Below are 14,834 nucleotides of genomic sequence, written 5' to 3'. Positions count from 1 at the left end.
TATGGTAGTTTGATTTCATGACTGATTAAAGCATGCTGGTAATTTACTAGGTCTTCTCTGAATGTTTTGGGGCAGAAACACCCAGTTTGATGCCAGAAACTTCTGGCCAATAACAAGCCTACTTATCTTCTGCTCTTGAACTCTCCTGTCTAGTTGTCTACTGAGTCTGTGTCCTCATGATTCTCCTCTCTAAACAGCTACTGCTGAAGATCATTTTCCTACATACACAACTGTGAGAAGCCTGCCTTCCCAGACAAAATCCAGAGCCAATACTGTAGAACTATCTTTGCTTGAGCACACAGCTGGTTTTTTTTTTTTTCAGCACTGCTCTGCTAGTATACACTGGTATTATTACCAGATGACCAGCAGATGCTGAAAAACCAGCAGCTTCAGTACTAGAAGATGCATTTCTTCCTGGGGTCAACTACTTGCATTACTTCAGCACGGTCTCCCTACTTGCATGAACCAGAACGCTTGCCTTTTAATAATGCAGCAAGAGGCCTTTGAAAGCTTGGCACACCCACCACACGAGGGAGTCCTTGGCTGCTTGTTTCCTGCCAGAGCACTCGAACACCCAATGCAAAGGCTTGAGCAAGCTACCTTTTGGAAGTAATGTTGATAAATCACCACAGTACCCAGCTAATCCTGCACCTTGTCTGGGATTCTTAAAACATTCCTGTAAGGTCTGCAGACCAAACAGAATAGACAAATCAACAGTTTCAGGTAATTGCTTTTTCCACAAAAAAAATAATTAGAGCCAAACCAAATACTATAATCGGTTGAGCTCTCAAAGCCTTTTCAGTATGCATTCAGCATCTTAAAAGGTAAGACTGAATGCATTATATGAAACAAATTGGTTCATTTTAAGGAGCAAGCAGAGATAAGTTTGTAGGTTCCACCTCCTCTCCTCCACTTACTGATCTCCATAACAGGTAAAAGTAATATAAGGAAAGTAGCAGCACTAGTTGAGTGCTATCAATGCTAATTCTTAGAAGAAAAAGAACCCCAAACTATCATTCAATTTCAAATTATCATCCTGATACACATATTACATAAAAAGGAAGAAACCCCAGAACACCACTTAGATGTGGTTAATAATCCATCTGAAAACTAATACACACCACTAAGCTATAAAACTAGTTTCATGGTCTAGCACAAAAATTTACCACAAGCACACACTAATCATACTCTGGAAAATTAAAGATCTGAGTAGCAAATAACACATTTTCACACATTTACCTTCCACAGAGGGCAATCAAAAAAATGTGAAGATAAGCAGGCATTTAAAAAAATAGGATTTTTCTACAATACAGTCATTTGATTTCAGTATAGTGACATTTCAGGCTATTTCAACTTCTGTAAAAAAAGATCTTATTGCAAAGTAATGAATTAAAGGAATATAACCAGCAAGAACTATAATATCACACAGAAGAAACGCTAAAAAAGCCTATGTTCCAGAAAAATTACATGCTATTTGCATCAATATATGACAGTGAAGAACATACTTCTGAGGTAAGTAATAAAGCCTCGGAATTGAAACTCAGTGTCTGCAAGTCTACAGAAAAAAAACCAAGAATCCTGGCAGATGGAGGACCTCGATTTTTTCTAATTCAACTTCAGCTATGTATGCTGCCTTCAGTGCTTTACTGCTTGAAGACCTGTGGGCCAGTCCTTGATAAGAGAATAGTCCATTTTCTAGTGAATATTAATATATTTTCTACCACCAGCTGCAGAATTGTTCATTTTACAAACACTATTTCCAATAAACTAAGCAAAACTTTGTTTAAAGATCCACTAAAGTACTGTAAGACAAGTCAAGCTTCATATCTTTGTGAACAGGGCCAAGACAAGTTCACAGTTACTTGATGTCGGGCTTTATTCTGCCTTTCATCACTCCTGAAGTTGCACACACTGGTGCAATAATGCTGTTAAAAGAAATGCATGTAGGCTTGTAATGTTGTCATGTACAAAGGCTCTCATTTGAATTCACCTCATGGACCTGTGTAATTTTTCACAAGTCTCCTAAAGTTTCAGAGGGGAGATGTGTTCCCTGACCAGCACACAAAAGCAGAAGTGGCACTGCATAAAAGACACAGCATTAAGATCAACCTAAAAACTGCATGTAGTCACAGCCTGTGACGTCCTGAAGGCAAGTCAGTGTGGCCATGGGAAAGATCAACAGCACTTCTGGCCTGTAGTCCCATTTCAGGATCGTGAAAAGTTTGATAGTTCCAGATATAAGAATAAGAAAACCTTACTCAAACTTTCATTTGTCTGGATTTGCAATTCAACACATTGGAATGCTCCACAATAAGCTGCAGTGATCCCCTTGAGAGACAGTGCCTGCAGAGCACTGGTGTGCCAACATAGGGGGATCATTCAGCTGGTACCAGCTCTTTTTCAAAAAAGTTAATGCATCTTCCCAAATCACCACTGTCAACTGTGTCTAATTTAGGCCAACAAGACTACCACAGTATTATTTTGACACTGAATAAGGCTAGAAGCACATACCCAGACATGCAGTTCACTTAACTGTAGAATGTACCTGTAACTACCCCCATAGCTATGGTCTCTCTAACAAGAAGGGCTAAAGGAATAAAAACAGAATACCATCAGTGTTGCTTTCTTCCAATTTACTTTTAACATAAATTATTGTTAAAGTGTCACACTCTTTTGAAGTTTGTATTGAGGCTTGAACTGCATTTTAAAAGCAGCTTCAGCAAAATGAGGAAAACTGCATGAGCCACTAAGCAATCCCCAATTAATTGCAGTTTGCTCATAGTTCCAGTAGATGGATTCTATTTACTGAACACTCATAACTCACACCACTGAGCTAGCAAGCTAGGCAGCTTGCGAGAAAACACCTGTAAACCATGACTACTAGACTCCAATACATGATACTTTCATGCCTCTTTCTGCCAAACCCAGTTTCTCAGTTATTGCTCTGAATCTGGAAAAATGGAAGTTGAAGACTGAATGAAAAGGAACAAACGCTGATCAAAGAATTTGACAGTTTATCTTGCCATACAGTAAGTTTATGTCTGTAATTAAATAGCTATTAACAGAGCTGGAAGTTATCCTAAAAATAAGAATTTTTCAGAAAGAGAAACTGAAGTTTCATCTCAGCCAAGTTCAACTGTACCCTTTTACTAATGTAATGCCATCCTCTTGCCTTACATCTTGCATGGTTCTTATGTGAGGAACATCATCATCTACTACTTCATCAACACAAGCTTGTTGATATCAAATACAAAAATAAGGGTGCAGCTCTGCTTTTTCCCCACAGCAGGCAAGAGAAAGTCAAGGGTAGGGGGTACTGTGGATGCTAATGTTTACATGAACCTGATTAAAGATGTTCATTAAGTCAGAAGAGACTTTAACAGGGTTACTAACAGACACACCATGTCCAAATAGGAAATCTCAACCCCCAAAACCACAGTTGGAAGCAGAGTGCATGGGAAGGTGTATGCTTTTGCACAAGCAAAAGTAACAGGACATTTGCTTATGGACACTACAGCAGGTTGAACACCGATAGTCTTGACTGTTATGGCTTCTCGTGTTCAAACATAACTAGTAATAACCATGAACTGCTTGAAATAATGGCTGACTTAAGGAGCATGCTTTCTTACAAATAAGCTTGTCATATTACAGGTAGAAGCTCTTTACTATGCCAAGGTGAAAGTATACCACAGAATTTGCTAAATCACTTTTTTGAATGTTGGATTTACCCTGAAATTCTTACCACTACTAGTAGTAACATGTTCTATGCAGCTGAGAAGTTTTTTCTTTTGCAGTTGTTTTGTTCCTTGTCAAGAATACAGCCAGCAGCATTAAATATTCTGCCCTATTGTATCACCTAGTCACCTTAAATAAGCAGGTGGATAAAGCATCCTGTTCTACTGCTGGGGTGTTTACAAGCATGCAGTAATCTGTGCATCCAAATAAAAAACTAGCATAACTTGAACATAAATGCTTTTCCAAAACTTCCCATTAACACATACTATTGTTGGAGGGGGTTTTTGGTTTTTTGGACTATCTGCTACTAAATATCAGTTTTGAAAGACATCCTGAAATGTTCTGTGATCAAAAGGTTGAAAACTATTTTTACCCCTAAGGCCCATTTTGCAAAAATTAACTTACAGTATTGCTTTCAGTCGTGTGGGTTTTTTTCTGGTCTTTACTGATGACTGAAAAACAGTTAACAAAGTCATAAATTGTTGTCAAAAGACAAACCCTTTCCCTAGAGTTAAGTGTTAACTGTCAAGTCAAAAATACGTCCTTGAAAGCATGTCAAAGGGGAGTATCCTTCTTTTGGTTTTAATAGCTGTGATTAACAAACAAGAACTACTAATCTGCAATACTGAGTAGTAGAAAACAAGCCATTTCTCACTGCAGTTGTCAAGTACACACAAGAAAAGGATATGCTGAGAAAAGCCGCCATTTTCATTACTTGAAACTGAAATATGTCTCCACAAAGTAATTCTTAAGAACACAGCAAAACTTTTCCAGAAGCAAGATTTCTTTTATTCATAATCAATGCATCTTGCTATAGATGCAAGAGTTCACAACCATTGTGCAGCAACATTAGGCTTCAAAGGCCTTTCAAAAAGGGCTGTGGCTTAACCTGCATGAAGCCATAGGTACCAGAAAGACCAGGAGAAAAAAAGCAACTTATGTTCCATAGCTCCAGAAACTCAGAAGACAGAAAAGAATTCAGATTACGAGTCTCCTTCTGTTTTAGTCAGTTCTACCAAATGTCTCAAATAAGAAAAAGTAAAAAGCAAAGTACCTGAAACAACTGGTCAACAGTGTGGAAAGCTTGAAGATAACATGGCTGTGCCTTTGATAACTCTGGGTGTTGACAGATTTACAAGCTGGTTTTGTGTCAGTTATTTTCCCTTTCCATATAGATTAAAGTATTAAGTCACTAAAACCAGAGGCTTGCAGATTTTTCTTCTGTTGCCTTCTACAACTTTCTGCCTACTTCTACTCACACTTGGCATACTGCAGGAAGACAAAAATGTCCATAGAGAATAGTATAATAAATCCTTTTCTGCAGTTATGCACAAAAACCCATGTCAGCCTGGCAAATTTGTATTGCAAGAACTGCCAGTTGAACTGTACCATGACAAAAGGAAAGAAAATGTAGAAATAAAGTGCCTTCATATAGCAAGATAAGTATAAATACAGGAAGCTAAAGAAAGTTCCTCACACATATTTAAGGTCTTGCTTCCATAATACAATATACTAGCTGCTTCAATACATAATGGACCAGCCAGTTAGGACTATGCGCAGCTTGGTCTTACTACTTACCACTCTGCTTGTGGTGGCTAAGAGGAAGTACGCACTTTCTGTGGTGACACCTAGGTCCTTATAATCCACCTGACATCCTTGGAGTGATAGGGCTTCAGGGTGTGCAGGTCAGTAACACTACTACCCAAACTGAGGTAGACCGCAGTGAACCACACCTTGATTATTATAAATACTTTGCACTAATCTCACAGCACAGTTACCCTGAAAGGCAGTGACGCCTATAAAAACTTCAGATTACTCGAGGTCTTGACACACACTAGTTTCCACTAGAATTAACACTTATTCAAACAGCTGGCCTAGAATCACTAGAACATAACAGCAATATATACCTACAAGCACCTATGAAAGAGTAAGCAGTGATAAGATGTACAAACAGGCAGCCTGGGAACTCCCAAGTGGAGGTGGAGAGCACCACCTCTGCTAAAAGCACACAAGATACCCCACATCACTAGAGGACCAGCACTAATTTGCAAGACCCAATGCTTTCACAGGCATGTTGTAAGTTACTGCAGTCACTGACAACAGTGAATTTTAATTTGTCTGCAGAAAAGCAAAAGAGCAAAGAAGCAGAGAATTGCATTAATCCCCACCAAAAAGCACAGTGCTTGCTGAAAAGCAGTGATTTAATGAAGATGATGTTCTGATTCACTACATTCAGAGAGGTCCCCAAGCATATTTAGCCTTATAAAGAGTTCCAGTTTTAAAACATCAAGTCCTTGCTTATGCTGTATATTAAGATCAGCTCCTTAATTCAGGTTTAATATATGGATGAATAAACTGTTCAACCATTTTAAAAATAGCTTGTTTCCACAGTGTCAGTAACAACTGACTAACTAGGCAACCTAACTGAATCCCTGAAACAGACAATGAAGGTTTAGTCAAACAGGTTTTTTTTCTACCTTTTTATTTGTAAAACCAAATCCTATAGACTTCTGAAAGGTCAAAACAGTGTCACACCTGCAAAAGAGTGAAAAGCAAGTGGAATTGCAAAGACAATCAAGTGCTATCTTGAGTAACATAAGATGAAACAAGTTTCTTCACCTCCACCTGCGTACATGACTCACTTTCAGGAGACATGCAACATGCAGTAAATTATGCAGTTTACTATGAAAAAGCACAGTAAATGCCATTAAGTCCTTTCCAAAAAAATTAAATAGCAATATGCAGAATCAGAGAAGAGCAACTACAGGATACAATATTAACAGGCATAAGACAAGTCTCCATTAATAGTGCTCTAGATCCACACATAATAACTCCTTCAGGATTATTCCTGCAGTCCAGACAATAGTACTCCAACCACCAGCTAAGTAGACCAACACTCTGCTGCTGCACTTTCTTCCAACAAGCACACAAAGTTCAAAATTACTTTGTTACCTTTGTGCTATTACACACTGAGTCCCTAGGCCATACCAGAGACTCCGTTTTAACAGCTACAGAGTCCAAAATATGGACTATCTTGAAAATTTAAAAGCTGATGTTAAGAACATCCCTCCTTTTCACACCCACCCCCAGAAAATCTATGCTTCAAGGTCTTCAGCAAGTTGCTCCAGAGAAGAGATCAGTCACCGTATATAAATATAAATGTGCCTCCAACCCTATTGGGTTTTTATTCTTGATTTCACCTTTTAGTCAAGTTCTGCACAAGGCATCCTGCTGGCAAGATACAGTTTGCCAGGCAACACCTTTTGTCCACATCCCTGCCGAAATCAGAAATTGTCAGGCTGCCGACCTCATTCCTTATCTCAGCACACCACAAAGCAGCAGCTAGCAAGAACTCCTGCCTCTCACAGACTCAGCGCACCACAAAAGAGCAGCCAGCTTCAGCTAGCTCCTCCTTTACCTGCCAAATTACTCTACTCTCCCACCCTAAGTGCAGACAAAACCTTGCAGAAACATCTGATGGATTAGAGTGGTATAGGACTGAAAACATCAAGCACATTAGGAGGAAAGACTGAGAAGGAAAAAGAGCTGGGGAGTTTCACAGAAGTAGCAAACCTCTTCTGGAAACTGGCAAAGTTATAGTGGTCTGTTCATTCATGTGGTCCCCCTTCCCTTCCACTCAATGCAAAAAGCATTACTGCAACTGCTAGAACAGCCATTTAGAAAGAGGGCTTCAAACCACTCACATGAAATTAGTAAGTGAGCTCCAGGGTGCCTCCCTTCCCTCCAATACGTTTTCCAGAGGGAGGGAGGCCCTCAAGCTCAACTCATCTCAATCCTAAAGTGTGCAGACAGATTCAAGGAACTGGGGCACTGCTATAATGCAGTCTTAAATGCACTCCAGTGTTGCAGGTGTGACTGCAGACTGAGTATTAAATATAATGGGATGGGAGTCAATTTGCTTCAAATCCATAGGATGCTCTGACAAGTATTTGGGTCAAGATGGCAGCAGCCATCCTTGATGCCTCTGAATTTCAACACATGGTATTGGTGACCCAATACATAGCAGGCTTCTTCATGCCTTAGAATTTGCTAGTGGATCACATCAGTGGGGTATGGTCTGGAACTCTGACACTGCCTGCTAATATGGACACATAGGTTAGAATTTCTTGTTTTCTAACTCAAAAAATATTTCACTGGTGAGAAATGGTTCACCTGCATATTTCATTTCATTCACCAATTCAGATACTACCAGATTTCTTAGTGTTCCTATACTGGAGCTGTCTCATCTGCTTGGCAAACAGCTCTCAATTCCAGCTTGTCATAATTGAAGAAGTTTCACCTCACGAAGACAGAGGATTCATCCATACCAAGATGGACCAATCTGAATTAGACAGTCAAAGGCAGACCAAAGCTTTGCCCCTTATCAATTCTCATTTGCAGTTTAGCCTGTATGAAAGTATATTTCAACTTCTACACTTCCCTAAACTTCTCATCAATTAGAGGTATTCACCAAGTATCTAGTACTCATGACATTTCGTTTAAGATGAAAAAAATTAGTTTTAACACAGGAATTAAATGAATATAATTCTGAAATTCATGCCAGATGTCTTCCTTCACAGAAACCTGGTAACAATCCCTGTTCTGAATTGTAGAAAGAAAAGGAAAATTTGCTTTTCAAGAACTCTAGAAAACCTGAAAGTGAGCAAGAACAGGACTAGAACTAGAGCATTCTCTCCCCAGCATCTGCAAACACAAGGTAATCTTGCTCCAGGCTACTTAGATCAGAAGTACTGCTCCCAATGCAGTTATAAGGTCAGACACCACATTCTCAAATCTCATTTAAACTAAAACCTTTTGGAACAAGACTGATGCAATGTTTTTGCTGGCAGCTGTATGTATGCCTCAAAGCTGAGGAGGTGCTCTCTGATAAAGCAGAAACACCAACTCTATCTCTAATAGTTCCAACCCTGGACTTCTCACCTAAGAATGTAATTTAAATTCAGGATCCTTCTTAGGCATCACTTTATGCTAGACAGAAGACATCACAACTTCAAACCAGAGGTTGGCAACTAAGTCCTGCTCCATTCTATTCCCAGGCAAGGAGTCTTTTGACATGAAGTAGCAGCAATGTAAGCTTCCAGCATATAAAACATCTAAACCAGCATGTAAGGGTGTGGGCAATTTGTACATCCATCATTGACCTTGGGGCTCACTTCCCTGTGCCTGCAGCAGCCTCTTAGTTGGGAGAAGCATGTAATCCTTAGGCAACTTTAATAAGGAATGCTAAATATATGAACTCAGATATCCAAGACAGAGATAAACACTTCGAATAGCCATCCCACTAACTGATCAAGTACCAGTTATATCTTTCCACTCCCACAACAAAAGGTCAGGAAACAGCTATATAAAGGACCTTTTGTTTCAAAGCACAGAAGTCCTTACCTATAGAGAAGACAGGCTTGTTTTCTATATCAACCAGCCTTCAGCTGAAGACAGCAAGGTGTGGCACCAGCCCAGTCTTGTTTCTTTGGCATCCCCAAGCACATTCAGCATTCTTAAGAGTGAAGAGCAGAGATTGCTTTGAGGTTTGGTCAGCTCAGGAGTGAAAGCAGTGGTTTCAGTAGCCAAGGCTACCATGCTGAAGCAGGGTACTGTATAGATTTAACTGTTCGACTACCTAATGTCTTAACAGCAAGCCACCTACTACAGGAAGAAATGCTGGTCATTCAGATCCAAAGGGGAGGCAAAGCAACCTTCATTCAACAGCACAGAAGTCACCCAAAGACTGCAAGAAGGAAGCCAAAGGATCATTGTTGGGCTTTAAGCAGCCTCTTAGCTTGACTTATTTTGGGCCACTCAATAGTCCCTACACCTCAGGGAGGGTAAGTTGTCAGCAATCACAAACTGAAGTGAGCAACAGCCATGAAGGAAAGCACGGCCTAGTGAATTCACCGAGACAGAGGTATACGTTCTGGCAGTCACCTTTTAAAAGTCATACTCTTCAGGCAGGGTTCCCTTGTTTTGGGGGAATTTGCTTCAAATTAACAAACTTCATGGAGAATAGTCAGTAGAAAAGATCAGGATTTTAAAAAAATCCCATTCTTGCAGTCTCAGAAGTACAGCATCACCTCTCTAGGCCTGAGTATGGCCATTTCCCTTTAGTTTCTTCTTGCAAGGTACCTGAAATCAAGCATAAAATTGACAGATGCTGTATAGAGCTGAACTGCAGGAAGTCTAAGCAGGGCTTGAGAATCCACCTTGAGACTAGGCACACAGAAGTGTAGTTTGACAACGAAACTATTGAGTGACCAATGCCAAAAACATCCCTTGATATGTAACAGCTTATTCTCACTTTGTGCACAAATAAAAAACTTATCAGATATGGTCACAAATGCTGTCTCCAGCATGCAGAGAATGATGACACAAAAAGCATCCTCAAAAAAGATCGTGATTATTCAGTGTCATATCAGTATTTTCACTAATTGTGTATTAGCAGAATGCAGGTATGAGCACTGGCAACTGAAGTTTTTTGTGTTATTCAAAAAAGGTACAAGGCTCTGGCTGAAGCCAGTCTTACTGCAGCAGACTAGATGATCAAATTCAGGAGTTACTCTGCTCACCCTCAGCAGGTACAGATGTAGATGAACCAAACACTTGGGAAATATTCCCCTTAGCATCTTTTTGCTGCCAGATTCTTGTTTAAGTATCATCCTTGTACTGATGACACAGTAGTGTCTGTGTCAATGTGGGAAAAGGTGGCATAACTTCTTCATGGCATGCTAGAGGAGCCAATATGTCATCAGGACAAAGACAAGTCCTGGGGTTGGTGCCAAGCTGCCTGAAGGTTTTTAGGCCTTGTCCTCCACTGTTCATGTACACAGTTGGGGAACATCTCTCCAGCATACCCAAGCCATCAACACAAATGTGTAACAGGGGCTGAAGCCACACACACAATCTGCATCAGCTAAAGCTTTTATCTTCCCACCATTGCTGCTCAGGGAACACCAAGTCACAAAGTTTTTATTTAGCATGAGAAAAATGTCCATGTTCTGCCACTACCTTTCAGTAATAGGAAAGTATTGGCTTCCAACCCTTAAACCAAAGTATAGGGAACATGCAGCCTTCAAGAGTTGTAGTTTTAAACACACAGAAGCTAACTAGCACATTCAGAAGTTGCAACCAAAAACATAAGTTAAAGATGTGTTCTTGAAAGCCAGACATTTAAGGACTTTGCAAAAAAGCCATGAAATAAAGTACCAAAGTCAACATTTCTGAACAAAACTAATGCAATGTTGACATAAGCAGTACATCAATGTTTTCTGAGAGCTTAAAGTTGAAACATGGAGTTGACAAACTGAACCTTGCCAACTATACTTTCATTCTTGTTTTAAAGTGCAGGCATCCATCTGGTAGTTCTTTCAAAGTTAAACAACTGGTCTACATACATGCAACCTGTGCACCAGCTGCTGCTGAAATAAAGTACTGATAGAATACATCACAGTGCAGTTCATACTTGCACTCTCAGACAGCGCATGTTGATACAATTGTGCATTCCAAAGAAATTGCTCAAGTGCTGCAATGCAAAAGCAGCTTTACCTACAAAGTAAGGTAGTCTGCCCTTTTCCCAAGGTACAAGTTTAATTACCTGCATTCCTGAAAAAAGAAGTTTTGCATCAGCTAGGGCTAATGAAGTCATGACTCCAACGGAGTTGAATAAGAACTCAAGTAAACCTTGTATAAACATCTGTTTTTCCACATCTGAATCTTCTTTCAAAAGACTCCAAAGCTCACAATATTTAAATGCCCTGTTAGGTTTTATAGCACTCATACAAACCTGGATGAAATGCAAATATGAACACTTAGTTTTGGGGTGTAGAATCTATATAACAATGAACTTAAGTTCCTTCTGACTAGCAATATCAGCATTGGTTTCTTCTGCCTTTATTCCATGGTTTAAGAGAATTGCAAAACACCATCTGACAGCTCACTGCTTGGAATATGAAAAGATGCAGAAAATCCCCAAACAAACATACCTGTTATTTTGTCCCTGACAAGCTTGCAGGATTCAATCTCACCAATACTGCCAAAGAGACTCTTCAGTTCCTCTTGGGTCATGTTCTGTGGAAGGTAGTTGACGATTAAATTGGTCTTGCTGTCTTCTGTGTTCCCAGAATCAACTGGTGATGAGCAATTGTTTATGGTGGTTGAACCATGGGCTGTGTTATTGCAAGGTGGTCCATTAGACAGTTGTGTTTCCATGGCAGCAATTACCTGCTGAAAAACACAGAAAACAAGAACCATCAAAGTTCCTATTTCACCATCTATAAGGAGAGTCTAGACAAGAATCTACAAGACCTGTCAATATGCAGAAAAGGTATTGCCAGGGCCATACACTGCCTCTATATGCAAAAAAAACCCCACCAATACAGAAGGATTTTAACTGTTAGTCAAGGCAATACCTTAAAAAACTTACAGGCAAATTAAGTTGTCACTAAAATCTTCTAGGACCTCTCTCAAGGAAGTCAAAGCTCAAAGCTTAGTTTCCATTCTCCCCAATTCCCTTGATTTAAGCCTTTCTAGTATAGACGTTACCAAGCAGAATTGGCCTCTTGCAAGGGGAATCAGTTCTATCAACTTACAACTGATAACTGAAATGATATGAAATGTACCTTTTAAAGTGATAGTGTGTGATTATTTTCAAAAAGATGTGGGTGTTAACTGTATCCTGAGCCTATTTCTCATAAGCAATAGCAGAAAGCAAGATTAGTGATTTAAGGAGATACTCAGAGATACATGAGTGTGCTGGAATGGAAAACAATCTCTTCCTTGATAACCTCTAGGTCAACCTTCTGTCACTCCAGGTTGGATGTAGGTTTCTAAATGCTTTTATTTGATTAAACTGACAATTTCTGTTCTCACTTCTTCCCTCCCCAGCACCCTGAAAACAGTCAAATTTGGTATTTTAATTTAATTTACTCTTAGACATCAAAATAAGGGAGTGATCACCATTCCAGGAACTATTGTTTCACCCCTAACTGACTGTATGATTAGCAGATACAGCAGCAATCACTTGGAGAAGTGTCAGTACTTGCCCACAAGCTATCACATGTACAAAAGGTTCTCTGCCATCTCAGTCACTGAATTGTAACAGCTGGTAAATACAGCGGATTTTTAATGGCAGACTAATAGTATACAAGACTTGGGCAGCCTACCCTGTTTGAGACCAACTATGCAGGACAACCTCCAACAGAAAATTCTATAAATTAATTCTCCAGTAATAAACATTTCAACTGAGAAGCAATACTCAAGAAGTTTCATTTTAAAAAATCCAGCAATCACTGAAATCCAACCTCATACTCAAATTTCTAGGAGGAGTTCTCACACAAAAAAGCCTACTGTAAAACCCCAGTGTAATGTCAGGACCTCTGGAGGTTATCTGTCCTGTTCAAAGCAGCACATGCGATCAATGCCTACCCAAACAGCTGATTAGTTCAACTGTACTCAAGGAGTGCAAATTTGAATTTCCTAAAAACACAAGGAGTAAGTTGAGTGTCTTAAACTACAATTCAAACATTCCTGGGAAGACATTTCTATGTTCTGCATACAGAATTATCTTCCAAGAGTTTTCTTCAGTTCAACACAAAAAAGGGAAGATGCATCTATTAACAACATTTAATATAAAAATGCGATCTAGTTTTCCTGAGGAGCTACAACTGGAACAACATTTTCTTCCCTTGTGACAAACTCTAAGGGGTAACCTGCCCCTGCCACTGTGATGAAACAAGTCTGCTAAAGAGATGAGAAAGTAGGTGATCCCAATTGAGATAAACTACTTTTCAAAACACTAGTATATCTGGCAGACCTAGTAGCCACAAATGCTGTGCTCTGACTGAGGCTCTCTAGGATTGCTTTCTTCCCCCCCTTTCTTTTTTCTCAAATTTAAAGTGCGCACTGATCAAAATTAGCAGGATTTAGCAAGGACAACAAACAATCCTTGCTTAATTGCACATTTATTTTCATGTTCAGGTGGCAATAATGAGATCCTAAGCCAACATTCAAGTGAACAGCTGCAGTAGCCTGTGTGCTGAAATTACAGCATTTCTCAGCTATAGAACCATCTGCTCTGAATAAAGTGATACTAATATGTTTTACAAATAATGCATATTCCACTGATAGGTTGAATACAACTGTTCATAAAATATAAAGTAGGTCTTCAGCAGTTACTAAATATTTTCCACCCAGAAAAATAGTTTGAGATAAATTTACAGTTTTCAAACAATTTCTTAGAATAAGACTTGTAAATATACTTTTAAAGTAGTAATAAAAAATACACAGTATACAGGTTTTTAAAGTTACTGCAGTTTAGTATTCAGACCATACCAAAACCATTTTAGTACAATACTACTCTTCAATTATCCACCGGGCTTTTTGAATTAGTACTATAATTGACATTAGAAAGACAAGCCACTGCAGTTAATTTCTACAGGAGATGACCATATTATGGAAAAAGTTGTCATGGTACACCGGTGTGCTCCAGGCTCTCACTGAATAGGGACACAACCTACAGCCTGTAACAAAACGTAGAGGAGAGTTAACATAGAGGAGAGTTAAGGTAGAGGAGAGGAGAGTTAACATTCCAAATGTGACATTAAAGAGTTTGGTATGGCCTCAGCACTATAAACATGTAAAAAAGTAGCCTACAGAATTTAAGAAAAATCCCACAGACCCCAGTCCAAGGCTCTGCTGCCCACGAACCACTTCTAAGCAGAGAAGCCACATCACACAGTCTGACTGCCATGTTAGTTTGGAGTTGCCGTCTGCAATATGGACACAAAAAGTACCGTACGTTAGATTAGCAAGATAATGCAACAAATCAGTTTGTACAAATTTACAGTAATTGCATTTATATTCCCAGCACGTCCATGCAGTGTGGCTTAACTGGATTTGAGGCAATTCCAATCTAATATTTCCAAATTCCATCCTAAAGTTATTTTTCTTATGGGAAATAAGATGCTTATTTTAAGGAGATTTAAAAGATAATGCAGTCTAGTTCCCCCTGCATCTATGCTGGAAACTACCTCCAGAACCACACCATGCCTAAAAGGAACTATACCACCAAACAAATTTTTAAATCTTCA

General features: G+C 39.3%; 1 protein-coding gene across 6 annotated transcripts in view; it reads right to left on the bottom strand.

The window, feature by feature from the left end:
• The window catches only part of ELAVL2 (ELAV like RNA binding protein 2), a 44,442-nt gene extending 29,933 nt beyond the window's left edge, over nucleotides 1-14,509 (bottom strand). For 3 of the 6 annotated variants that reach the window (XM_075019573.1, XM_075019574.1, XM_075019575.1), the window contains exons 1-2: nucleotides 14,423-14,494; nucleotides 11,730-11,970 (exon numbers count right to left, since the gene is read on the bottom strand). In XM_075019573.1, the coding sequence (XP_074875674.1) occupies nucleotides 11,730-11,970; nucleotides 14,423-14,494 (313 nt within the window). Of the gene's footprint in view, nucleotides 1-11,729; nucleotides 11,971-14,422 lie in introns of all 6 variants that reach the window. The other 3 variants (XM_075019571.1, XM_075019572.1, XM_075019576.1) reach the window with 2 other exon arrangements.
• Nucleotides 14,510-14,834: the final 325 nt, after the last annotated feature.

Source organism: Buteo buteo, chromosome Z (genome assembly GCF_964188355.1).
Source record: "Buteo buteo chromosome Z, bButBut1.hap1.1, whole genome shotgun sequence".
Taxonomy (NCBI): Eukaryota; Metazoa; Chordata; class Aves; order Accipitriformes; family Accipitridae; genus Buteo; species Buteo buteo.
This window is presented reverse-complemented; position numbering and strand designations above follow the sequence as displayed.